Source organism: Ahaetulla prasina, chromosome 8 (genome assembly GCF_028640845.1).
Source record: "Ahaetulla prasina isolate Xishuangbanna chromosome 8, ASM2864084v1, whole genome shotgun sequence".
NCBI lineage: Eukaryota > Metazoa > Chordata > Lepidosauria > Squamata > Colubridae > Ahaetulla > Ahaetulla prasina.
Window position 1 is genome coordinate 46,455,659 of NC_080546.1, and position 25,224 is coordinate 46,480,882.

Sequence of the window (25,224 nt, forward strand, 5' to 3'; positions counted from 1 at the left end):
CCAACTGCAAAGTTTGGTAGGAGGCGCTATACAATGGTTTATTTATTCATTAGATTTTTATCCTGCCTTTACCAATTTATAAGAAACCAAGACTGTGAATATACATAATACTCCTTCCTCCCCCACAATAACTCTGTGAAGTGGGATGGGCTGAAAATGGGAGTGCAGAATATGAATTGAAGAACTTGAAAGTCTTCTGATCCTTCCTCAAGCAGGAGACCTATCCCATTCCAGACAAATGACTGTCCAATCTCATCTTAAAAATCTCCAGTGGTGGAACACTCACAAGTTCTGGTCATAAACCATTCCACTAATGTTTGTCCTGCCTTCAGATGTTTTGGAGAACAGAGACCCAATAGTGATTCAAAAGCAGACAAGCAACTTTCATGGCTAAGGAGGGACTGGAACTTAGTGTCCTTGTTTTTAGTCCAGCACCTTAACCACTTATCCCAAACCGATTCTTTCCTCTGTGGCTTGTTTTCATTTCTGTTGACAAAGAGCAGTTCCTCTGTTCCTCACTTGGACCTGCCTCAGAGCTCAATGCCCCTTTTCCATTGCCACCCCTTGGAAACCACTGGGTGAGGTCATCTCTTAGTTGGGAGCCTTGGTATCAATAGGTCAGCAGATGGTAGCCGCCCTTGCAATCCCTCTAGCATTCTAACTAGAGAACTCCGCTAATTCCACACAGCTTAAAAGTTGCCAACTAAAAAAAAAACCTATTAAATTAACCTCTACTGCAGGGGTCTCCATTGGCAACCTTAAGACTTGTGGACTTAAACTCCCAGAATTCCTCAGCCAGCTTTGCAGGAATTCTGGGAGTTGAAGTCCAAAAATCTTAAAGTTGCCAAGATTGGTGACCCCTGCTCTACTGCGAGAAAAACGATTGCTTCTGTTTGAGCCTAAATGAAAATAACACATCTTTGTAAGGAATGTGAATTCATTATTTCTACGCACCGCCACGGGCAGCCAAGCCCAGGTTTCTACCATTCAGCCACAATTTCTGTGCCGTACAGAATCGGCGTTCGCGGTGGACCAACCACAAGCTTCTGAAAAAGACATATAAGAGCCTCACCTCACCGGAAGTCTCTACCGGAAACATCGCTATTGTGCCTCTCCTTTTTTGTGTGTGTATCTCTATGGTAGTAACTGTCCTACGTACGCCGGGCGGCGTTCGCGGAAGAAATCCTTTTCCGTGTGAGGGGCCATGGAGGCTGCGGAGGGCGTTGAGGTACGAGACCGCCGAAAGACTGAGCATGAACCGGACCGGCTCGCAGGCGAGGTGGCTGGAACGGCGGGGAACATATCCTGCGGGCCCCCTCTCTCCGGGACGTCCTACTGGCTGGACTTCTGGCTGATGATCCTCTTCGACTTCGTGCTCTTCGTCTTCGTTTATCTGCTACCTTAAGCGGCAGCATCGAGGGGTGAGTGGAAAGGGGTGGCGGCGGCGGCGGGAGGCGAAGGAGACGTCTTGGGATAACGGAGGATATATAACGGGTCCCAAGGGCGAGAATTCCAGATTTGAAGAGAAATCAGCAGGATTCCGTTTGAGCACTTTTGACTTTCGTAAATAGTGTGAAGCCAGCAATTTGGGGCTTGTGGTGTGTGGTTTTATCTATTGCAAGGGTCTTCCACCTTGGCAACTTTAAGACTTGTGGACTTCAACTCCCAGAGTTCCTAGGCCAGCAAAGCTGGCTGAGGAACTCTGGGAGTTGAAGTCCACAAGTCTTAAAGTTGCCAAGGTGGAAGACCCCTGATCTGTTGGGATGCGAGGACACAATCCACGAGCTGTGCTGGGAAGCGGCAAACCCTCTGCTTCCAGGATTTGGCCACGCAATAATGTAAATCCCAGACGGATGTCTACGGAGCTTCTCAGGCATCCAGGCCATGGTTTTTCCAAAGGTGTTTTTTCAAGAGGCAACGGGACTTTTTGGTTTTGCTTTCAAGACGTTTCACTTCTCATCCAAGAAGCTTCTTCAACTCTGACTGAATGGAACTACCTGCGCCTTTCTTCAATAGCGAAGGGACACCGGGCAGAAAACACCCTGCAGAAAGCACAGCTCCACAACAAAGTTCTTTCAGCAATTCCAAGAAGGCTCCACGGCCATTTACACTACTCAGGTGACCCTGAGCACACAGACCAACCTCCAAGTGTCCTCAACCACTCTCTAAAACAGGGCTGTCAAATCCATGCATCACGCACTGGCCACAGCCGGGCTTGGTTTAGCAAAGGGGGAAAAGGTTTCGATACATTACGTGACGCCGCCATGACAACACAAGTTTGACACCCCTGCTCTAAACAAATGTAAAGGACAGCTGTCTGCAAGGAATATAAATCCTTCCACTCCCTACCATCCAGCCAGTGCTGAAGAAGCTTCTTGGATGAGAAGCGAAACATCTTTAAAGAAAAACCAAAAAGTCGAGTTGCTTCTTGAAAAAGCACCTTTGAGATAATCCAAGACAGGTTTCCACAATGGATGACCCTCTGGGTCCTTTGAGATAAAAGCAAAAGTTTCTTGCTTTGTGGAAGATCACTGAACAAAACAGAAATCTCTGATTAAAATAATTGGTGTTAAATTGAAGAAGCCTAATAAATCTTGAACTGCCAAAACCTTTTAGTGTGGTGGATGAGAAATTATGGAATTCATTCCAGGTTTATATATATATTGGGACAATGGTAATTTTTTTGGCATTTGGCCTCTGTACACCACCACATGGAATTTGAAATGAAACGGTCAAGATGTGAGTAAAGTGAAACTGGTCAGATTTAATTCAAAAGGTTTGACAAAAAGTGTGGCATTAAAAATTGAGGAAGTACAGCCATTTTAATACTCATCTGATGATGCTGATGATGATACTAGAAGTCTGATGTGCAGGATTATATTGGGTACAGTTTTTTTTCACGGATTGATCTAATTTTTGTTTTCTTTATTCTGCAGACAACTAGACTGCTTTCAAGAAAAACCAGCTAATGCTACTCCTTTAGCTGCTTTTGCTTCACAACCAAAAATAAAAGAACACTGGAAAATTGTTACATCAGAAATCTCAAAAACAACTGCTCTTTCTATACTTGAATTGTTGACATATTTTTGCTGAGCAATTAGATATGGTGAATGTGTTCTATGATGAACTGTCATGTTTCACATTATTCTTCAATGTGCCAGTTGTGCCTTACGTCAAATATAACAGTCATTGAAATGTCACAACACTTTCAATTAAGTTTGAAGTCATCTATTTTCAGCAATCGACTCTTATCGCCATCCAAGTGGATTGGAGACAAATATCTCTGTAACTATAATTTATGATGAACTCCTAGCATAAAATGAGAAAACATAACCTGATCAATTCGGAGGGTTGTTTTAGCTGCTTTTATGTAAAGAAGTTGCATATATTCTTCTCAAATGCAAGGAAAGTCATTTGCCCAGTTTGAAGTTTTAAAGTACTTTATGCTTAGCTTTGTGCCTTCAGAACAATGTGTGCTTGGACTGTGCAGATTGTATTTTATGATCCTTATGATAGACATTTGAATAAATTTTACTCTGTCTAATGTGGCCCTGATCTCATTATACTTTGGATTTGCCCTTTTGAAGTTTAATGTTCTAAAAGTAGATTGAAAAGTCTGTAGACATTCCTGTTAATTTTCATAATTTAAATGTTTTTCTTTTGATGGGTTTTGTGCTCTACTCCTAATAATGTATAAGCTGAACATTTATTATATTTATATCCTAGACTAAATGGATTCACCCCATTTTTGTCAGGCTGGGACAAAGGGCTGTCTTTAAACATTGAATTAATTACATTAAGCTGTATAAATTTATTGTGTTGAGCACAAGATCTGAAGCATTGGTGGAGGTAGGGTGAAGTTCATTTGCTATTGAAATTGAATTTGGGCTTATTTTCTTTGAGAAATTTGAGAGGGGGTTATATTTAATGTAAATTCAATATTGCTGTTCAACCTATAAGTAGATGTGTCAATTCCTCCACAAGAATTCACTCTATAGTCAAGCAATAAAAAAGGAATGACATGATTAAATCAAACATATTAATAAATATAACTTGCATTATTTGTCCTAAGTTAATATTCTAAAATTGTTCTTCGGTCAGCTAATAAATAAGAAAACCTTCAATTATGTAAATGTGAACTCTGGTCTGCATTTACAAAGTACAAAGATAATAGCAATACAATCATTTTCTTCACTCAGAAACTGAGAATTTAGAATGATTTTTCTTCTCAAATTCTAAACAAGCAAATAGGAATGTGCCCCAAAATACTAGGTTCTCAATTTTATTAGTTGAGAAAGTCAACTTGCTATAGTGCGTAAGTAAGTACAACTTACTTTATAAGACAGTTATAAGTAGTATGAATAGAACTGAATGCACCGCTACTTGCTTTACTATTGGGTCTAATACGATTCATCAGAACGGATAAGATTTTAAATGGGCTATTCATAGCCACACTCTGAATGAGAAAACTACCATGTGAATTCAAGTAAAACAATCCGTATCTCATGATTTACCTATATTTACATATTTATTAAATACATTTGGTAATGTTATTTAGAATCTTCCATAGTGTCAGAATGTCCACCTCTATCTATTTAAAAATTTGGAATATTGGTAAACTTAGCATAGTTAAATGAAAACTGGCTTATTTAAATGCATAAAAGATTTAATAAGCATTCGTTTGATAGAATTGGACATTTCATCTGCTTTTACAGAAATATAAATCAACTGCAGTTTTATTTGCTAATAAATATTTACTCACTCAAACTGAGGAGCACTGTATTCTTAAAACTAAAAAATAATGGTTTGCTCCTGTTTCACAGAAAAATTATACATCTGTAAACTAAGCAGAAAGATATTGGATATCTTATTTTTGTTTTATCAGCAGATACATGCAGGACAATTTTAAAAAGTGTTAAATTTTAAAAAGATAGTCTTCTATACCACATGTTAAATGTATTTAAAATGACAAAAGCCAGACAAATTATAGTCTCAAGGGAACAATTATAAAGTTTAAAAAATCAAATATTGCAAGCAAATATTAAGACTGTACAACCAGCTATAAAAAAATGAGTTGACCAAGTGCCCCTTATTTGATAGCAATAAATTTGTGCAAAAAATGTCTATTAACACTTTTATATTTTTTTAAAGCACATATACTCACAAATCCAAAACTTTTATACAGAAAATGAACATTTGCTTTTCGTTTTTAAAATACAGTAATACTCTTAACAGAGGTAATTCACATTACTCTTTACATAAATATTACAAATTCAAATTACTTCAGTAACAGCTTTCAATTGAACACTTTGATTCCAGTACTTATACTTCCATTTTTACCTATAAAGGCGTTACATTATTACATATTACCTGCATATCAGGAATGAAATGAGACTTTTTTTTAATTTAAAAAAACTTAAAATATCAAAAAATAATTTTAGTTACTTTGAGATGAAGTTACTTCTCTGTTTTATTTGTAATCAAGAATATGTTAACTATACATGCTTTAAACAAACCAGTAACTTCTGAAAAAGCACTAGAGCATGATAGATACCAATAAGATTAAAAGCTAAGTCAGCTCCGTAACAAGAAACCAACAATGTGGAGTTACATTCATAGTTAAGACAGTCAGTTTGGTGTTGTGGTTAAAACACCACACGAAAAAGCAGAGGACTTGAGTTCCAGTTCCACCTTAGGCACGAAGTCAGCTGGGCAATTTGGGCCAGCTTACTCTCTCTTACTCCTAGGAAGGTAATGGCAAACTACTTTAAAAAATGTCAAGACAGCAAAGGACTTTGTCCAGGCACTTGTCAGGAGTCAAGACTAACTTGAAGATATGGAGAAGAAAATAGGTAAGATACTGTCAGTGTAAACAAAAGATATTTGGGGCTTTCAACTCAATCTTGATTGCAATTTTTGGGGAACAGTTTCTGAAATATTTTGCTAGTGCCTTCTTTCTAGGGCTGAGAGTCCTAGACTTGCTCAAAGTCATTCGGTTATTGTATCTAAGGCAGGACAAGAACTCCGGTCCTCTGCCTCTAATCTTCCCTTTTAGTCACTAGACCTACTGGTAGTCTTCAACTTATGACCATAACTGGAGCTGGAAAATTTGTTGTTAAGCAGCACAGTTTTAAGTGAGCTGTGGCCTAATCCAGTTTTATGAGCTTTTTGCCGCAAAGCAAATCACTGTGGTTGTTAAGGTAAACATGTGACTGACTTGCAACTTTCTTTACCATCTTTCCCATTGACTTTATTGGAAGCTGGCTGGGAAGGTCACAAATGGTGATCACATGACATTTCAACTGTTGCGTGAGCCAGAGGTCAACTACTCCAATCACAATCATATGACAGCGATTTCTGTAATGGTTGTTAAGTGCAAGGAGTGGTCACAAGTCACTTTTTCCAGTGCCGTTGTGATTTCAAAGGGTCATTGAATGAATGGTCATAAGTCAAGCACTGCCCATATCTTTCAGACGTTGCCTCTGAAAGTTTAGAGAGTAGGAAGACTTCTTCATTAACATAAATGTGGAACTTTAATGTAATCATATTCCTTATTATAGGAAAGCATGCAAGCATCCCTATTTTACACTACTAATAATGTTCTCAGTAGGCCCAACCACCAGTTGTAATAGGATTTTCCCCATTTGGTCAAAGTCAAAAATTTGCATTTGTATTTAATTCAATTATACTGCAAACTTGCAATGGAGTGTTCCAAAACACATGGCAGCTATCATGCTGAAAACTAAAACACATTTATATTTTTAGGGACCATCTTTGTAATCATTATTTTAATAGAAAATGCTTATACAAATAATTTTAAAAGGTACGGTGTCATACATTTTTACCTAACAACTGCATGTGTATTCCATTTCAATCTTTAAAAAAGAACATCTTCAGGCTGAACTGATCAGAATCCATGTTTATGCTTCTGCTGGTTTTAAGAAAATCAGAGTATTTTCTATACATGCAATGGTTTAAATATTCTCTACAGCAGCTTTAATATAAAAATATATTTGTACAATTCATTTATCACATTTTTTGCAGCCCAACAATATACTTAAATATTTTTATTACAAACAACTGCTATGCATAATTTTCGTATTTAAAATACTGCACAATGCAAGAAACTATTGCTGTTTAAAACTCTAGCTACCATAATATATGCTGTATATTAAAATAAAATCTAAGACTTCATTAAGGCATTTATTTCAAATATTTAAAAGATAATAATGAGATCCTGGATAACCAATTCAAGAAAATAGATCTATGGTTAGTATTTGTCTACTACAAAACGTAAGTTTTTAATGATTATATATCATTCTGTGCATATTTCTAATATCCGCATATGCTTCCAGCATTTAAGTTTCTTGATTAGTTTAACAAGGAATTTTAAAATAATTCTGTCATAAAATTTCTTATGCTGCTAGTCTCATATGGCAAAACAGTAATGTGACTATTAAATTTCTAATTAAGAGTACCTGAATATAAGGGAAAGTGATTACCCATTTAATGCACTTTTTCACTTTCTTGCAAAAGTTCTAAATATCTCACAACCAGAATGTTTAAGTATTTCATAAATACTGTCCTTGTTACATTCTGGCTACTCAGTTCATTAACAAGAACCATGCTTCTTAGGAAGCCAATTTAATACACTTGTAACTGTGTAGAAAATGCAGTATTTCACACTGTGAAAGTTTTGTCCTGGAGCTAATCAGTTCACAGGGAAGTCAATAACTACAAAATGACATCAGACACAAAAGCCTGGAAAATTGCTACAACATGCAGCCCATCTATATCAACCAATAAAGCTCTCTCTATATCTTTCACTTGAAAGGGAGCATTTCAAAACTGAAGTGTTTAGCACACTTCTGATACAGACACACATACTTTGTGTTTGTGTGTATATATATACGTGTGTACATAGATACACCAAGTATAGTATATACAGTATATGTGTGCATAAACACATAGTATATATTATATATACGCACAGTGTATATGTGTCTGTGTGTATATAAATATATATATATATACTGTACATATATACTAAAAATAATCCCATATTGTCATACTGAGGTAGTACAGTGTATGTAGATTATATTCAATTTTTACATAGCAAGCTTGAAAGTGCTTTACATGAAAAAAAATGAAGTGCATGTAAACAATTCGTATCACTAAAAATTTCCTTTTAAGACAAACTTTACATAAAGAACATAATTTTCATAAGGAAACAAAAACTCTCAAGGCCTTTATAAAGATCATACTACCTTGTTATTACACGTATCCTTTGGTGCGTAAGAATAATCCTTATATTTCAATCATATTTATTTAATCTAAAGCAGTACAAATTACTGTACACACTTATGAGGGTCAACTTATCTGTGAAAGGGCTTATCCGAGATTATATATCATACTCTCCATTTCAAATTCTGTGAAAGATTCTTTCATGAGAATTCAAAATTCAAAATAAATTTAAATAATGATGCTTAAAAATGTTATATTGCCTTAATAATATGGGAGTTGCAAATGGATACATGATTTAGGTTTTTATAACCTACAAAAGTGCTATAGTTAGTATGACAATTTAACCAACTATGGAATCGGATTCAAAACCTACTTTCAAATATATTTATGGTGTTTTGAAATGTTCTAAATCAAGTCATTTTTAAAAGAAATGGTATTCATGCTTTTATTAAAAAAAAAGATGCATCTATGAAAGCAATTTAAATATTTTATAAGTTCCTCATTTAAAAGAATAGCCACTTGGATTAAATTTATGCAAAATCGGCATTTCCACAAGCATAAAACCGTCTTTGCTATTTCTTGATCACGCGTGCACATGCAAGGGACAGTTCATTAATGTGTACTTTCCAAATGAAATGTAGCTAAAGTATGTAAACTTAAACATCACTTTGGGTTGGAGTTCTAAGGATTTATATTCATTCCCAAATCATTCTTACTACATTACACATCTCCAATATTAGATTTATGCTTCTGCTGTGCTGTGGGATGATTTGATTCAGAACTGTGGTGGTAAGACTGCATTCCAGTGGATAACAAAGATCTTTCTTTCTTTGACCCACTAGTATCTGGAAAATTCAGTTTTGGTCTCTGGTGGTATTTAATTCTATAAGTATCGGTCATACAGTTATCAACTGAAAAATAAGTAGTAAGTGATATAACATCATTTGCATTTGCATCCAGAGAACTAGAATTTGGTTCAGTAAAACAAGCCCGTCTGTTTAAAGGATTACTGGATACAGTGTATAAATCCTTTCCTAATAAACTCGGTGAAAAACTCATCTTAGGGGACTCATTGCAATGAAATGCTTTCAACCGTTCTTCATCTGCAGATGAACTTGCTTCTGGTATACTTTTTGAAGTAGCAATAGCAACATGCTTTTCAATTTTTGGATGATCTGTAAAGTTCAACTCCACATTGGATTCTTGTTCTATGCCATGCATATGGGACAGAGTATATTTCTTTGGTGGCAAAGGTGGTGGAAGATTTTGGTAAACTGTTTCTGTTGCATCATCATACTTGTTACTGTACATGCTGGTTTTATGTCCAGTAGATGGAGCAGATTCAGTACAGCAAGGCTTGGGTTTGTTCTGTTGTAAGAAAAATGCAAGAGTAGGAGTAGAATTAACGGTCTTTTTATGAGACACTGGGCAGGGGACTTGCAAATGGGTAGATGAAGATTCACAGTTGTTTTGAACTCTTTCAGACATGATTCCATTCTCACCAATATAAGAAAAAACTGAACTGTCAGCACTATAGATATTTGTCTCAGTAGGTACATTTTCACCAGACTGTGGTAAGGAGCTTTGCTCATTGATTGTACTTTTTTTTATTTCTTTTTCAATGTGATCTTTTAAAGTTGTTTGCCCTGTTAATGTAGGTAAAGACTTCTTATTGCAATCTGGTACGTCAGTCCTAGAAAGCAAAATATTTAAGGATGTAAATATTAATAAAACTATTGCAAAATAGTAAATATAATCCAATTCTATTTATAATTACTAGAATAAAATAATCTTTGTTATTTCATGGTGGGGTTGAGGTAAGCCTGTAATTTTTAAAGAATCTAGTCAGATGTAAACATGGAAATATTGCAGAATCCAGAATTTTGTAAACAAGTATATAGGTATAAGCAGGCTTTATATTCATGACTGAAATTAGTAAAAACAGCAAATACTCTTGGGAAAGAAAAGAATCAGACAGAAACTATGATGGACAGTAAACTGGTACAGGGAAATTATGGAAGAAATATTCAGATTGCCTGTCTCCATTAGCTAGGTATTAATGTCTAGTTGCCAGACAAAGCCAGTGCTTCAGGCTCCGTGAAAATATAACATTTATAAAAAATACAAATATTCCAATGATAATTGGCATAAAAACAGAAAGTTATCAAAAGATGGGAGTGCTTCTCCATTTTATTGTATATTGTCAAAAATATATCTATATGCCACAATAAACCAGTGATTTTCAAACTATTAAAAGGTATATGTTCCCCTCGCACATATATGCTAGTCGTTCTGACTCTAGGGGGCATTGCTCATCTCCGTTTCAAAGCCGAGGAGCCAGCACTGTCTGAAGACATCTCCGTGATCATGTGGCCGGCATGACTCAACGCCAAAGGTGCAGGGAACACTGTTACCTTCCCATCAAAGATGGTCCCTATTTTTCTACTTGTGTTTTTTTTTACCTGCTTTCAAACTGCTAGGTTGGCAGAAGCTGGGACAAACTATTACTTAAAGAGTAAATGTCATCCATAAGATGGGGTAGTATGTCCCCCAATACTAAATTCAAAAGCACTAGAGGGATATGTCTCCAGTTTGTTTGTGAGCATGGACACTGTTTAGCCATTATAAAAAACAAAATGCTGGATTAATATAAATCTATTCCAAAGGAATTGTTCTTACACAGATATAAATCCCATCCTAATATAGCACTTTAGTATAACCCACTTTTTTCTGAACAAATAAATAGTTTGTATTTATGGAGGAAAGCAATAGAATAGCAATAGCAATAGCACTTAGACTTATATACCGCTTCATAGTGCTTTTACAGCCCTCTCTAAGTAGTTTACAGAGTCAGCATATTGCCCCCAAGAATGCAATCAATCTTACAACGCTTATGAACATAGGCTGCTCCCTATCTGTGATACTGAATGGCCTGGATCGTAACAGAAGAGTGCAGCATGTGAGCATTACTTAACCTACATGACCATAAAAACTTATTTTTTCACACTGATTTTTTCGTGGTTGAAGAAAAGATGATGTAGACAACACATTTCTTTTTGATAATTTATTTAACATCTCCAAAATGGTAAGTTATAATACATCATCTTTTTCTTTTGTTCAAATATTCACATGTGTAATATTGATTTTATCTGGTATTGGAAAAATAGAAGACTCCATATAACACGAGTAGTCCTCGACCTATGACAATGGAACCTAGTCATTATGTCATAAGTTGCAAGGATCATGACTCAAGTCATGTGACCAACCAGATTTTATGACTTTTTTAGTGGTCATTAGGCAAACACTGCAGTCATTAGGCACACCCATTTTTCACTATGGGGTGTTTTTGCTAAAAACTCAAACTAAACATCAGGTTTTGCAGTGACCACAGGATGTTGCCAACAGCCGGAAATGAAGGTTGGTTGTTAAGCAGCCAAACGGTATTGTGGTGGTGATGGTGGTGGTGGTGGGCAACCCTCAGAATTTTGGAACTAGCTCATAAGTATCTTTTGGGGAGATGCATAGCAACTTTGACTGGTAGTACGTCGAGGACAGCCTATACCTATTTATAGAAGTCATTGAAACTTAGGCATCCCCAATGTGAAAACTTGCTACCAATCTAAATTGAAAGCAAGGCATTTCCCAATAGTCATCGTATATGGCAGTTACAAGAGAATAGGCCATGTTTAGAATTCTAGAGAATAATCTCAGAACTTCAAGGAATATCTGGAGACCTACAGAGCCATACATAGAGTTACAAATCCCTGTTACACATTACAAGGTGCATAGTTAAACATACCTTTGTATCTGCATATGAGAAGTTGATGTTAAGTTAGGTGGCTTGTAGTTAATATGCATATTAAATTCACCTTTCTTCAGTGCTGAAAAACAGTGTTTATTATTTACTTTTTTATTTTATTTTATTTTATTTTTTATTTTTAAATTTTTATACCGCCCTTCTCCCGAAGGACTCAGGGCGGTTCACAGCCATAATAAAAATAGAACAATATACAATTAAAACAACAATTAAAAAACTTATTATATATGGGCTGAGATATAAAACAATATCCTATTAAAATTAAACTCTCTAAAAATATAAAATTATAAAATTTAAATATCACGAAGCCAGTCCCACATGGATAAATAAATAGGTCTTGAGCTCACGGCTCAACATATTTCTTTATAGTTAAGCTAGATTGGTACAGGCAAACCTTCCAGCATAACACTCATAATTTTAAAATTCAAGGAAAAAGCATCAACATTTATTCACATATGTTTTTCCAAAATTATCCTTTGAAATGCCATAATTAATAGTGAACAACATGCAACATATTCAAAAGATCCTTTTAGACCTTAAGGAAATCAACCTAACATAAACTCCTTCAAACCCAGTGTTTTCAACAGGAAAAATATGTATGCATTTGACGCAGATATAGACCAACAATAATATTTAGCTTGCTGAACATTTTCAGTGCCATGTTGTATAGAACTTTTCAAACTAATTGCTTATTTTTCTGCTGTTGAATTACAGCTGGAGTGGAGAATCCCCACAAAAAATCCTGCTAAACTACAATGTTAGCATTCCTTCTTATTTAGCCCTGCTGGCTGGAATTGCTGAAGAGTTTTAAGCTGGCAACACCTGCAAGGCTACAGGTTCAACGTTCTCAGATTATTACTATAAACACAGCTAGATTTGAAGGAAGTAAGGAAATTGGAATAGTAGAAGAAATAATGAAAAGCTAGAGTTCTCAATTTCAAATGTGTACTGCAATATGTATCTTAGATTTAAAAATAAAGAAAAGTCAGTTATAGGTAGTCCTCAACTTACAACAGTCCATTCAGTGATTGTCCGAAGGTACAATAGCACTGAAAAAAATGACTTATGACTGTTTTTCTCACTGATGACCATTGTAGCATCCTCATGGTCTATTCTATTGTAATACTGTACTTTGGTTTCTTAAATTAAGCAGGGATTATACTGCACAGCCTAATGGTCTTTTCCAACTCTAGCTACAGGTAATCCTTGTAACAATAATGAAAAAGTCACTTTATGACCAAGTCTCACATTTATGATCTTTGTTATAAAGCAGAGGAAAACTGAAGTAAGATCATCAGCACAGTCTTGGTTTTACTTAGCAATCACTTTGCTTAATGATCAAGTTGACAGTTCCAATTGTGGTTGCTAAGTGAGGAATACCTGTATAAGCATTAACATGAACATACTATGACAAACAACATGTAAAATTAATGTTAAAAGAAAAAGCCATGATAGCTTAATCCTAAAATCTGCTACATTTACAGATGTGTGATCTGAAATGGTATTACTACTATTTGTTTTCCCTGACTAGATAATAGTAATTAGGCATACGTAAGTAAATGTTTAAAGTGCTAAATATAATTAAATTATCCTATGAGATATTGTTTTGAAAATATTTTCTAAATACATTTTCAAAGCAACATATATTTTTACTGGTAATGATACTAATTTAAATTAGATAAAAGTGTAACTGCCTAGGTAACAAAGTATTTTGAAACTCCATGAAAGTACTACTATTATTAAATTATTATATATCTTCAACAGGAGGTGGCAGTGCAAGCTTGCAACCAAATACTCCCAATAAAATAGCATTGTGGCAAACATTCAATGAGAGTGGCTCGCTGCTGTGCCTTCCAACTAATATAAAAATAGATGTGTTATTTTTCTCTTCTGCTGACATGAAGATCCATGCATGGTTAAAATCAGACACAGCTCAAAAGGAATTTTGACTCTATGTTCTAGTCATATTAATATATCTGATGTTAGGACTGCACTTTTATTGCCACTATTAATGAAATAATATTTGAGAAGTTGAGAATAAATTTCATTTACATTATTTTTTAAAAAATATTTTATTATTCGACAAATTGGGTACTAGATTTTTTTTTCAAGAATTGGGAAGTAACAAACAATTTGCATAGAAAACCTGCCAACAGTATCAAGAATGAATTTGTAGAGTTATGATTTAAATAGTACATTTAAACAGTTCATTTTTATAGTCAAAAATCAATTAACAGTTCAATAAGCTGATGTAACACATATATTAACCTTACCTTCCAAAGAGTTTTTGTTCGGCTGGGAGAAAGTCTGCAAGACATTTCCAGAATATCTAACTGATACATTTTGATCACTATGAAAAAGGATAAACTAATTATCAACTGCCTGTACAAATAGTATAACAAAAATCACCAACCCTGAAACATTCTACTGAAACTTTTAAAAAAACAGCTAAATGTTCCTACACAGGAATCTAGAAATTCAACAAATATATTTTATATAAAAAAGTCAAACTTTGTTCCTCTTTTCTCTCACCCTTCCCACCCTCTATTCTAACCGGCAACATCAAGAGAACATACCCAATTAAAGAAAAGTTAAATGGAAAAAAGGGAGGCAACAATATTTTACATGATTATAATCTTAGTACTTTTACAAAACTCAGTGTCCTTATTCTATTTGAAATAATGCCATCTGAATATAAGTAATGTTACATCTGGATCTCAATAAAATATGTTTAAATGTTTCCCCCCCCTCAAATATAGGAAATCTACATATATAATATCCATAGTGAAGATTTTATTCGATTAATTAATTAGCAAATATTTTTATTTGATAATTTATATTCAAATCTAAATAGAAAATCAATTCAAGCAATTCTACTTATTAGACAACTGGTTTTGTATTTCTTTTTTCCCAAGCTTTTAATTACCAATAGAACTGGAATACCATGAAGTCTATTATGATTTTAAAAATGTCTATTTCATTTTAAAAATTAAAATTTGGTAGGATGTTTGTACTAGGGTATTGATATATAATAATGGATATGCATTTTGTACATTCACAAGTATATTTTTAATATCATTACCTGCAGAAAATGTTTTCGTTCAGACTGTTGGGGTCAACTGGGCTGTTTTCTCCAGTAACTGGTGAATCCAAATTAGCAGATGCATTGCTGATATGATCACTGCTTTCATAGCCAGATTCAGTCCTTTGTGCCTGCCAATTATCAGGATGAAACTTTCTCTCTATAAATCCTGTTGTTTTTTCTCTATTTCCTTTCTTTTCCAAATCCAGTGAATTCTGGCTTCCTGCTTGTTTTGCTTCATCTTCATAGATAGTCATCAGACCCTTCTGACTCTGAATTTCTTTGGGGCAGCTGACTGAACTCTGCTCCTTTTCATGTTTTGGTTTATTGTTTGCATTTAGCTTTGATTTTGAGCTATGCTCTCTTTTCTCTGAATCAATAAAGATGCTATCAACATTCAGTGTTTCTCGCATGGGTTTCCAGCCTCTGCTTCGACTTCTGCTGCTACTGATGCTTCCTTTGTCTTTGGAATCTTGGCTACTATCTGTTTCATAACCAGCTGTGTTGTCAGTTTTCATACGGTTCCCCTTCTCTCCATCTTCTGTTTTATTTGAGTTGAATGTCTGCAAAGTGGGTCTGATTTGATTGTGCACCTTTTCATGCCGATAAGTTCCTTTCCCTTGACTAGTATATAGACGTTCATTGGAATGCTGCCTAAATCCAGTTCCAGAAGGCGGTGATCCTGGTTTAAGATTAGTGTGTATTTCTCCTGATAGATCTTAAACAAAGTACCAAAACAGATTATTAATACAGATTTAAACTTTCTTCTTTATATAAATTATCTTTCAGTTCCTTAGAATTTCAAGGCAAAGTTAGATAGGTTTAATCTATATGGGAAGAATTAGCCCGGGGGAAAGTCTGTTACCTTTTTGTTTTCCAGATTCTCTCCTTGATCCTCTATCAGGATTTTTTCTTAATGATGATGGGTAACTTTTCATCTCAGCTGCCTTTTGAGCACATTCTCTGGAAAGATCTTTTGTTTTTTCCCTATGATCATTATGTCCCAATTTACCTGCAGCAATAAATGAATTCTGCTATACATGTTTACGGTAATGGAACAGACAAGAAGACAATCTAATTCAAATTTCTCTGAAGTTTTTGAATAGACCAACACAAGAAAATAACAGCAAATATAAAGAAACTTACTTCCTGCAACGTACAATGCTTAGCAGATTACAATCATATTATTAAAAAAAATCAGTGGGTTAATATCCTGTATTTTGGGGGAATTCACTAATTTTTCTTCAGAGGTATTGGAGAAATGTTGTATCTCTGAGGTTTCTTTTTTTTTCTGAAGAAACTATTGAAAATGATAAATCTTAAGAAGCAGCATATATAGGTTCATTCTCAAGCCTTCTCTTTTCCAAAGCTTAATCAGACCAGGAATGAGGAAAGCAACAAGACTACTTCCAGGAGCATGTAGAAACTATATTCTAGATCAGTGATCTTTTCAGCACCAAGTGCCCCAGCCACCTGGTCTTTGGGTTTCCAGGGCTCCGGCACGCATGAAGATCAGCTTGCCGGCGTGCATGCACAAGCCAGAAAACAGAAAACAGAAGCTGGCAACGGCACGCATGCCCACAGAGTGGGCTAGATTCTATGGCTAAGAACCCAATAATTCTAAAAACACCTTAGGTTTTTAGATATACTAACCTCCATACTCAATCAGATTTGGAATAATCACACTATTTGAAATTACAAATAGTCCTCAATTTATTACCACAATTAGGACTAAAATTTCCACTGTTATGCAAGATGATTGTTAAGTGAGTCATGCCCAATTTTTTGATCTTTTTTGTCCTGGTTGTTAATCAGCACAGTTGTTAAACGAATCATTCAATCATTAAGCAAAACCAGCTTCCCCCAATGACTTTGTTTGTCGGAAGCCAGATGAGAAGGTCACAAATGGTGATCATATGATTGCAAGATGATGCAATAACTGCAGATACATGCTGGTTGCCAAATGTCCAAATTTTGATCACATGACTATGAGATACTGCAATGGTCATAAGTGTGAGGACCGGATCTACGATTTTTTTCAGTGCCATTGTGACGTTGAATGGTCACTAAATGAGGACTACCTGTAATTTTAAGTATTGTTTTTGATTCATTTGATTCTCTTTATCTAGTTTGAGGATTTATATGGAGAACATATTATGTTTTAGGTCTTAAAAGTAAAGGTAAAAGTTCCCCTCGCACGTATGTGCTAGTCATTATTGACTCTAGGAGGCGATGCTCATCTCCGTTTCAAAGCTGAACAGCCAGCACTGTCAGAAGACGTCTCCATGGTCATGTGGCCAGCATGACTAAACGCCAAAGGCACATCGAACGCTGTTACCTTCCTATCAAAAGTGGTCCCTATTTTTCTACTTGCATTTTTTATGTGCTTTCAAACTGCTAGAAGCTGGGACAAGTAACGGGAGCTCACCCCATTACGCAGCACTAGGGATTCAAACCGCTGAACTGCTGACTGATCGACAAGCTCAGCATCTTAGCTATTCAGTCCCTATTTTAGGTCATATTTATGTAGAAATATTGAAATTTCAAACGGATTTGATTCACAAAATTTAAGCACCACTGTAACATGGTAGTTTCCTAGACAATTATATAATTAGCTTAATGTTCAATTACTAGTAGGTAACATTTTAAAAAGCCAAACAAAAAATATGTATGATTACAATTAACCTAAGTATAATTAAAAAAAAGTATATGATACATACTTGACCCTCTGACATTAGTAGGTTGAGTATAGTTCCTAGTAAAGGCAGAGTTTTCTAGCTGAACTTTTTTACTCTTCTGGTTAGAAGTTTCTTCAAATCCATTCTCCTTTACATAATCTGATTTAAGAAAACTATATTTCTCAAATCCTAGAAAAAAGACATTATTTTTAAGAAGAAAAAGGTTACTCATTTTATCTCTGAAACTGCTTTTTCAATAAACAGACTAACAAATTAAAAATAAATGCCTGAATAAAAGCTATACTAGGCACACTACATGGTTTAAATTTAATAGGAAAAATTAAAATGCTCTGAGTATAGGAAGGACTCCACAGTTCAACAATGAGTTACATGTATTATCTGATAGAACTCTAGTATCTGATTTTTTGTAAAAAAAAATCTATTTTGAATGTACTCCATCCAATGTGAAAAATTAAGTATGCCTCAGCCTCAATTTATTCATTTCCTAATAACTAAAGATCCCACAACTTTCCTATTCCTAGCACTGACAGCAAGATATTATGCATTAATACATTAAATACATTACAGTTCATTCAATCAATAACCTAACCTTATTAGCTTTTTAGAATTTTTTTTTAAAAATTTTTTTAGCAGCTTTGGGGATCCCATGGAAACAGGGAGGCTCTAAAGCAGGGGTCCTCAGGGACCACTAAATTCATAATTTTAAATCCCGTGGACCACTAATATAATCTGCCTAATGACCGGCTGGGTGGGTGTGGCAAGGTGGTCATGTGACTGGGTGGGTGTGGCCAACTCAATGTCACTCATGTTGAGGGGCGTCTTGCCAGCCTCTACTCACTACTCCTCATCTGCCTGCCTAGACTCCTTAGTGCCCCAACAGGAAACAGTTGCTGGAGCTAAGCAGCCACCATGTGAAAGAGTTGGCAAAACAGCTCAGTTCAAATTGAATCTGGCCGAGAAGGAGGCTCAGCGAAAGCACCTCACTGAGGACTAAGAGCATAGGCTTTCCAAGCAGATGGAACACCTGCGGGAGTGCAAGGCCAGGTACCAGCGCCTGGAAGCTCAGCAGGCTAAGAGGGTCAGCCAGTTCCAGGCCATAATGCAATCCCACTGGAAGAAGGCTCTTCGCCACCAGCGGTGCTTCCCTCCAGCCTTTGCCCAAAACCTCACACCGGGAGGCTGAAGCAGACCCCGAGTCGGCATTTCTTACCCCGTGACCTGCACAAAAAGATCCCGAAGGGGGAGACTCTCTGCAGCAACACAAATGTTCATTGCATGTATCTGTCCCAGGGGCCATAGTTTCAGGACCCCTGATTTAGTGCAATATAAAAAAATGCAAATAATTTTTCTGGGGACCACCAAAATTTTCTCACGGACCACCAGTGGTCCACGGACCACCAGTTGGTGACCACTGCTCTAAAGTGATTACTGTATTTTTTGGAGTATAAGACGCTCTGGAGTATAAGACGCACATTAGTTTTTGGGGAGGAAAAAAAAAATTCTGCCTCTGCCTACCAGCATCTATCAGTATTCATCTGGCTAGCGTCGTTGCAGCAAACAGCCTGATCAGCTTCAGCAGGTTATTGCAGCCTGATTCAGCACAAACAGCTGATTGGCGGTTGGATCAGCCTCCTGAAATACTGCCAATCAGCTGTTTCAGGCTGCGCAGATCGTCACAGCCCATCGCTGCTTCAACACGTCGCATTTTTGGCCTCCATGCATTGCGTTTTCAGCCTCCGCACGCCACATTTTTGGCCTCTGCACATCACGTTCTTGGCCCATTCCAGGCAGCAGTAATTCCCGTTGCCAATCCCCGCGGCCTGGAACTAGCTGATAAATGGGGCATGTGGAGGCCAAAAATGCGATGAGCGGAGGCCGAAAACACAACACATGGAGGCGGCGATTGGTGACGATGAGCTGTGGCAATCCCCCAGCCTGGAATGGGTTTAAAACCAAGCATGCGGAGGCCAAAAACGGGCAAAGGGTGGCGGCCGGCAGGTAGGTGGGATTTCGGCAACATTCACTGTATAAGACGCACAGACATTTCCTCCCACTTTTTTGGTGGGGGGGGGAGAGTGCATCTTATACTCCAAAAAATACAGTATATTGTATTTAGGCTGTTGATCCATTCTTAGTTGCATTTATGGTTAATTGTTTTTAAATGGCTGTATATATTTGTTTTATAATGTTTATTATATGCTAGCAAAAGTCATGTTTGTGAGATGGGTCAGTATATAAACTTGCTAAATAAAATAAAAATAAAACAATCATATGGTCCACTGGAAAATTTTGGAAGAGTTACTAACTCTATCCCAACTTGCAGTCAGTCAGTCTGAAGATAAAACTAGAGAAGACTTTCATGTATAATGAGTGGGGGAAAAGTTTATCCACACCATATTAAGCACCTGTCTATCTTACTAAATAAATATGAAGTTGTAAATATTCAAGTTTCTATTACCAAATTCTTCTCCATTTCCTGTAGAGGCTTTATAATGTGACCAATGAATTATATGCTGAAGTGCATCTTCTGTTGATACCGGTGTACCATCTGGGTTTGCATAAAATAGTAGCAGTGGCTGAAAGTGACACCGGATGCACTTGGATACCACATCTTTCCATTTTGTTCCAACCTAAAAGAGAAGAAATCGTTTAATGAGTTAAGAAAAAATGGCAATCCAATTAAAAATAAACTAGCATATCAAACAAATCAAAACTTCTTTAAATAGTTTTGACATGTGAAAAATAACTCTATAGCCCTTTGTGTAATGCATGTTATTGAAGCAACCAATTCCTGCATAACTTAGAATAAAACTAAACCTTTCATTTAAACTAGTGGTGAATATCTGTAGCTCGGGTATAGGGTGAGGGTGAAGATTTGTTCTCCGAGCTTGTGGGGTGGTTTCAGAATCCAAATCAACTGCACAGCCAACCAGACACAGCACTACCCTCAACCAATCCACACAACTGCCCCACCATTGGCAGTTCATCTCCCAATGACTCTGACCTGATATCTCATCACAAGATACAATGATGACTCATAGCTGACCCATCACAAGACGCTCACTTGACACACCCACACCTGAACCCCTTATAAACAGAAGAACACTGAAACTGACATGCTCTAAACTCCGCTGAAGATGTTACATAACCTGGTAACGAAATGTACAGAAACCAATCCACAAGCTTGGAGAACAAACCTTCACACACACACCCAAACCTTTCATCTTAAGTCATGTGCATTAGAAAATAGATTCTGACTGCCTTAACTTCGATATCAAGACATTACTTAATGTCTTGATATCAAAATTAAGGAAGTCAGAGCATTATATAAAATATATTTAACTATAGCAGGTATCTGGATGCCTCTATTTAAAATGCAATACCAGAACTAACTTACCTCTTTAACATTAGCATCATCAAATAACACCCATTTACAACTCTTAGTATGAAAGGCGAAGGCACAATAATGTCTGCTTGCATAGCATATCATTCCCACAAGAAAAAGCTCACTGTTTTTGGCATGTTCATCAGTAACCCTATAAAACAACTGTAAGAATGATAGATAAGTAAGTAAGAAATAGAGCTGAGGATAAATCACAATTTTACATAGCCAGATTGAAAGAGTTCATCCAATTCATCCAGCAAACTGTATACTGTAAGATAAAGCATTTGAATTCTTTATACTGTAATCTTAGGGATGCCTTTTTCAGAATAAATTATTATACAACTGATTCCCTCATTAGAAGTCTTATGTTCTACTTGAGTCAGCTATTATCACTTCGATCAATGGCTTAAGATTTCAAGCCTGTAAGTTGGAATGACCAATGAATAGTTTCTAGAAATTAAAAAAATACATTGACTTTTCAGAACCTTTTGATTATGTTGTTATTAAATTTTAAGTTATCTTTTAAGTTATCTTTTAAATTTCTGTTTCTGCTGTTTTAAAATTGAAACTTTATACATTCTATAATAAATAGACATGCACACTCTTGCTTATCCGTTATACATTTGTATTATTTTCTTCTAGGACGCCTGAGAAATTTTATTAGCTGAACCACATATTTTAAAAGTTGTATTTTGATTTGTTTTATACATACAAGCCTAAGTGAAACATATCTTAGGTTTTTTTTTAAAAAAAAAATCTAGCCCTATTAAAAATAGTGGTAAATGATGCTGAATGAACATTTCATGTGCAATCTAGTTATAAAGTTTAAAAAAATCCTTTTAGCATGGAATCCTATGTATGTTTTTCAGGGAGAAATTCCAACTTTAACTGCGTTTCTTCTGAGTATACGACTTTAGTATTAGAGAAGACAGAGAACTCTGTTCTTAGTAATTTCAAAGTTTTTTTAATATGTTGAGAGAGCACAGAAAATTAAATATATTAATATGTTAAATACCCCTGGAAGATAAAGTTGTGTTGCCAGATTTCGGATGACATCTTCTGTTAGGTCAGAATGTTCAGAATCCCAAACTAATCCAATAGTAACTATTTCTGGAGAATTCATTAGAACACGACGGATTTTAATTTTTTGGCCACAATTGCTCTACAAAAAAAGAAGAGGGGACAAAGCATGATCTAGATGTTTTTGAATGTCAAGAGCTTTACATAAAATTCACTTAGAAGACTATATTTTATATAGACAACATCTTCAATTTATTCACATTCCAAGTTCCATTATTTTTGATCTAAATGATCAGTTATAAAACTTAAATATGTTAGCAATATGCAGCAATTCATCTAAGTTTCCTACCACTTTTCTTTAAAGTAAGATTCTTTAGAGATTAAAACAAATTAGTGTAATTTGATTTTTTGATCACTGCTGTTGCATAATATCAGACGTTTCTGCAACCCTTATAAGAGGCATAATGGAAAAACTATTCACAACAAAAACTATTTTGAAAGCTAATTAAGACAATCCAATTTAATAACTATTAAGGTATGCCACTATGTTTTCTAAAACTAAAACTAGGGGACTGGAGGCTAAAACATATGAAGAACGGTTGCAGGAACTGGGTACGTCTAGTTTAATAAAAAGAAGGACTAGGGGAGACATGATAGCTGTGTTCCAATATCTCAGGGGTTGCCACAAAGAAGAGGGAGTCGGGCTGTTCTCCAAAGCACCTGAGGGTAGAACAAGAAGCAATGGGTGGAAACTGATCAAAGAAAGAAGCCACTTAGAACTAAGGAGAAATTTCCTGACAGTTAGAATAATTAATAAGTGGAACGACTTGCCTTCAGAAGTTGTAAATGCTCCAACACTGGAAATTTTTAAGAAAATGTTGGTTAACCATCTGACTGAGATGGTGTAGGGTTTCCTGCCTGGGCAGGGGGTTGGACTAGAAGGCCTCCAAGGTCCCTTCCAACTCTGTTGTTATGTTATGTTATGTTAAAATATTTAATTGCAATTAATTGTTCTGTGTATCAATAAGCTATATGATTTTTACTAAAAATGTGCATATCACCAATTATTTTAAATTCTCCAAAATGCTAATTTTAATACTTGATAATGTAAAGACTTTCTGTACAATAAATTTTGATATATTACGGTATTTTAAAAGTAATTAACCTTTTTCAAATAGCTATTATTTTATCTGAAAGCCAAAACCAAATAATTGTTTGAGAGGATACTTTTCCTTGGATTTGTTTTAATTTTTTATGACAATATGTACTAATTTGATTTATGATTTAAGTATTTGAAGGCTACATTGAGCTGCCAAGACAAGTTTTAAAAACAAACTATTCACTTAATGTTAAAAATTTGGATTTATCATTATCAGGGAAAAAACCCCCACCAAAATAGAACAGCACTATTTCTTCGATAAACTTACAGGACAGTTCCTGAAGTCATCCGTAGTATTTGCAGCCTGAAGTAGTTGAGCAAACATTTCTGGCTTGAGTCTTTCATGCCTTTCCACCATTCTATCAATTTCATTGCTGTAAATGAAATAAGACAATTTAGTCCATTTTATTATTGCAATTAACAGAATATTCTTATATTTGTAAGATTTATATTCTTGTACTAAGGAGTACAAGATAGCACAATAGCACTAATTCATCCCATTCTTCCATATAACAACCCTGTGTGGTAGACGGAGATGAGATCATGACTAGCACTTCCCAGGTGAGTTTCCATGGTTGAAGGTGGACATTTTACTGTTTACATTAAAAGTGGTGAGCAAGATTAGAAAAAAACATTATTTCTTTTACAGATTTAGATCTATTTAGGGCTATGTAAATCTTACAGGATATTACAAATACAAAAAGGTACATGAAAAGAAAATGTATTATGTAAATATGAATGTAAATATTTTCAAGGATGGAAAAAATCAGGTGCTTGGACTTTAAAACCAGACAGGGCGCCTTAACAGCCTACAAACAGAGCTCTGGTCAAAACTACAACAGTTTGCTATTGTTTTTATGACTGGAATTTCTTAAAAAAATGCTTCTGGAAAAAAACGTGGTTTGACCATTTCTGGTCATATGAGGCAATAAACTGCAATAAACTTCTCCATTGTAATTAAAAAATATTGGGCTATATTGACAAAGTAAAATGTTTGCTATAATTTCAACATTTCCTGGACATTTCATTTGTAGAAAGCATTATTTATGGGCTTAAAATTTAGCAAATTTCTAAAAATTATGTTTGTTATTCCATTCCATCACAATAACAAGATTATACTTGCTAAATGGATATATCTAGCTTACCTATAATGTCCATTCTACTTGGAAGCAGGATTACAGCTTGGACTGATGGGAAAATGTTCCATGTAGGAGAATAGGATAATTTATTCCAAGGAGAAATTTCCTCTGCTGTGCCTTGTGAAATACTTTAGTTAAATTCTCATTTCCACCATCTGGGAGGAAGCAACTTCCTATTAGTTCAAGCTGTTATTTTATTTCCCAAAAAAGGAAAATAAAGGCTAATCTAATAACTTTAAGAAATATTTGATCAGGTAAGTGCCAACTGTCACAACTTCTGAACCTTAAAAGCTTTTATATCTGTGATTTTTACCTGATTCTTGTGCACCAAGAAAATCCTAATGCTGTAATGCCAGATAGTTGGAGAAACATCCAAGAAAACAATAGCAAACCATTTCTGCACAGTTGTGAAGAAAATTATGTAGACTTGTCCATCAAGTCACCAGAAGTTGAGTATGTAATACATGTTATTGTGTTCATTAGTGTTTTTATCAATAGAATATCACCCAAGGCTACTTAGAGTAGATATTTCATTCTCATTTAACAACAAATACAATGAAATTTTTAGAACATAAATATATCCCTCTCCTAGGAACCAATTACACTTTCAGACATGAATGTTCTTCAGCTTTAACATGATAAAGAGGTAATTAGGTCATTCATCAAAACTTGTATTTTG

At 35.5% G+C, this 25,224-nt stretch overlaps 1 protein-coding gene and 1 long non-coding RNA gene across 2 annotated transcripts in view; one reads left to right on the forward strand and one right to left on the reverse strand.

Moving 5' to 3' along the window:
* The first annotated feature begins 1,172 nt into the window (after positions 1-1,172).
* Positions 1,173-3,548, forward strand: LOC131203416 (uncharacterized). The gene is made up of 2 exons (XR_009156369.1): positions 1,173-1,421; positions 2,937-3,548. It is a non-coding gene; the product is annotated as an uncharacterized LOC131203416 (long non-coding RNA).
* A 1,572-nt stretch (positions 3,549-5,120) lies between these two features.
* The window catches only part of USP53 (ubiquitin specific peptidase 53), a 39,818-nt gene continuing 19,714 nt past the window's right edge, over positions 5,121-25,224 (reverse strand). Inside the window, exons 7-16 of the mRNA XM_058193599.1 lie at positions 23,675-23,780; positions 22,243-22,389; positions 21,240-21,389; positions 20,301-20,472; positions 17,864-18,010; positions 16,009-16,155; positions 15,144-15,861; positions 14,335-14,411; positions 12,044-12,125; positions 5,121-9,937 (exon numbers count right to left, since the gene is read on the reverse strand). Of these exons, the coding sequence (XP_058049582.1) occupies positions 8,965-9,937; positions 12,044-12,125; positions 14,335-14,411; positions 15,144-15,861; positions 16,009-16,155; positions 17,864-18,010; positions 20,301-20,472; positions 21,240-21,389; positions 22,243-22,389; positions 23,675-23,780 (2,719 nt within the window). The 3' untranslated portion in view covers positions 5,121-8,964. The remainder of the gene's footprint in view (positions 9,938-12,043; positions 12,126-14,334; positions 14,412-15,143; positions 15,862-16,008; positions 16,156-17,863; positions 18,011-20,300; positions 20,473-21,239; positions 21,390-22,242; positions 22,390-23,674; positions 23,781-25,224) is intronic.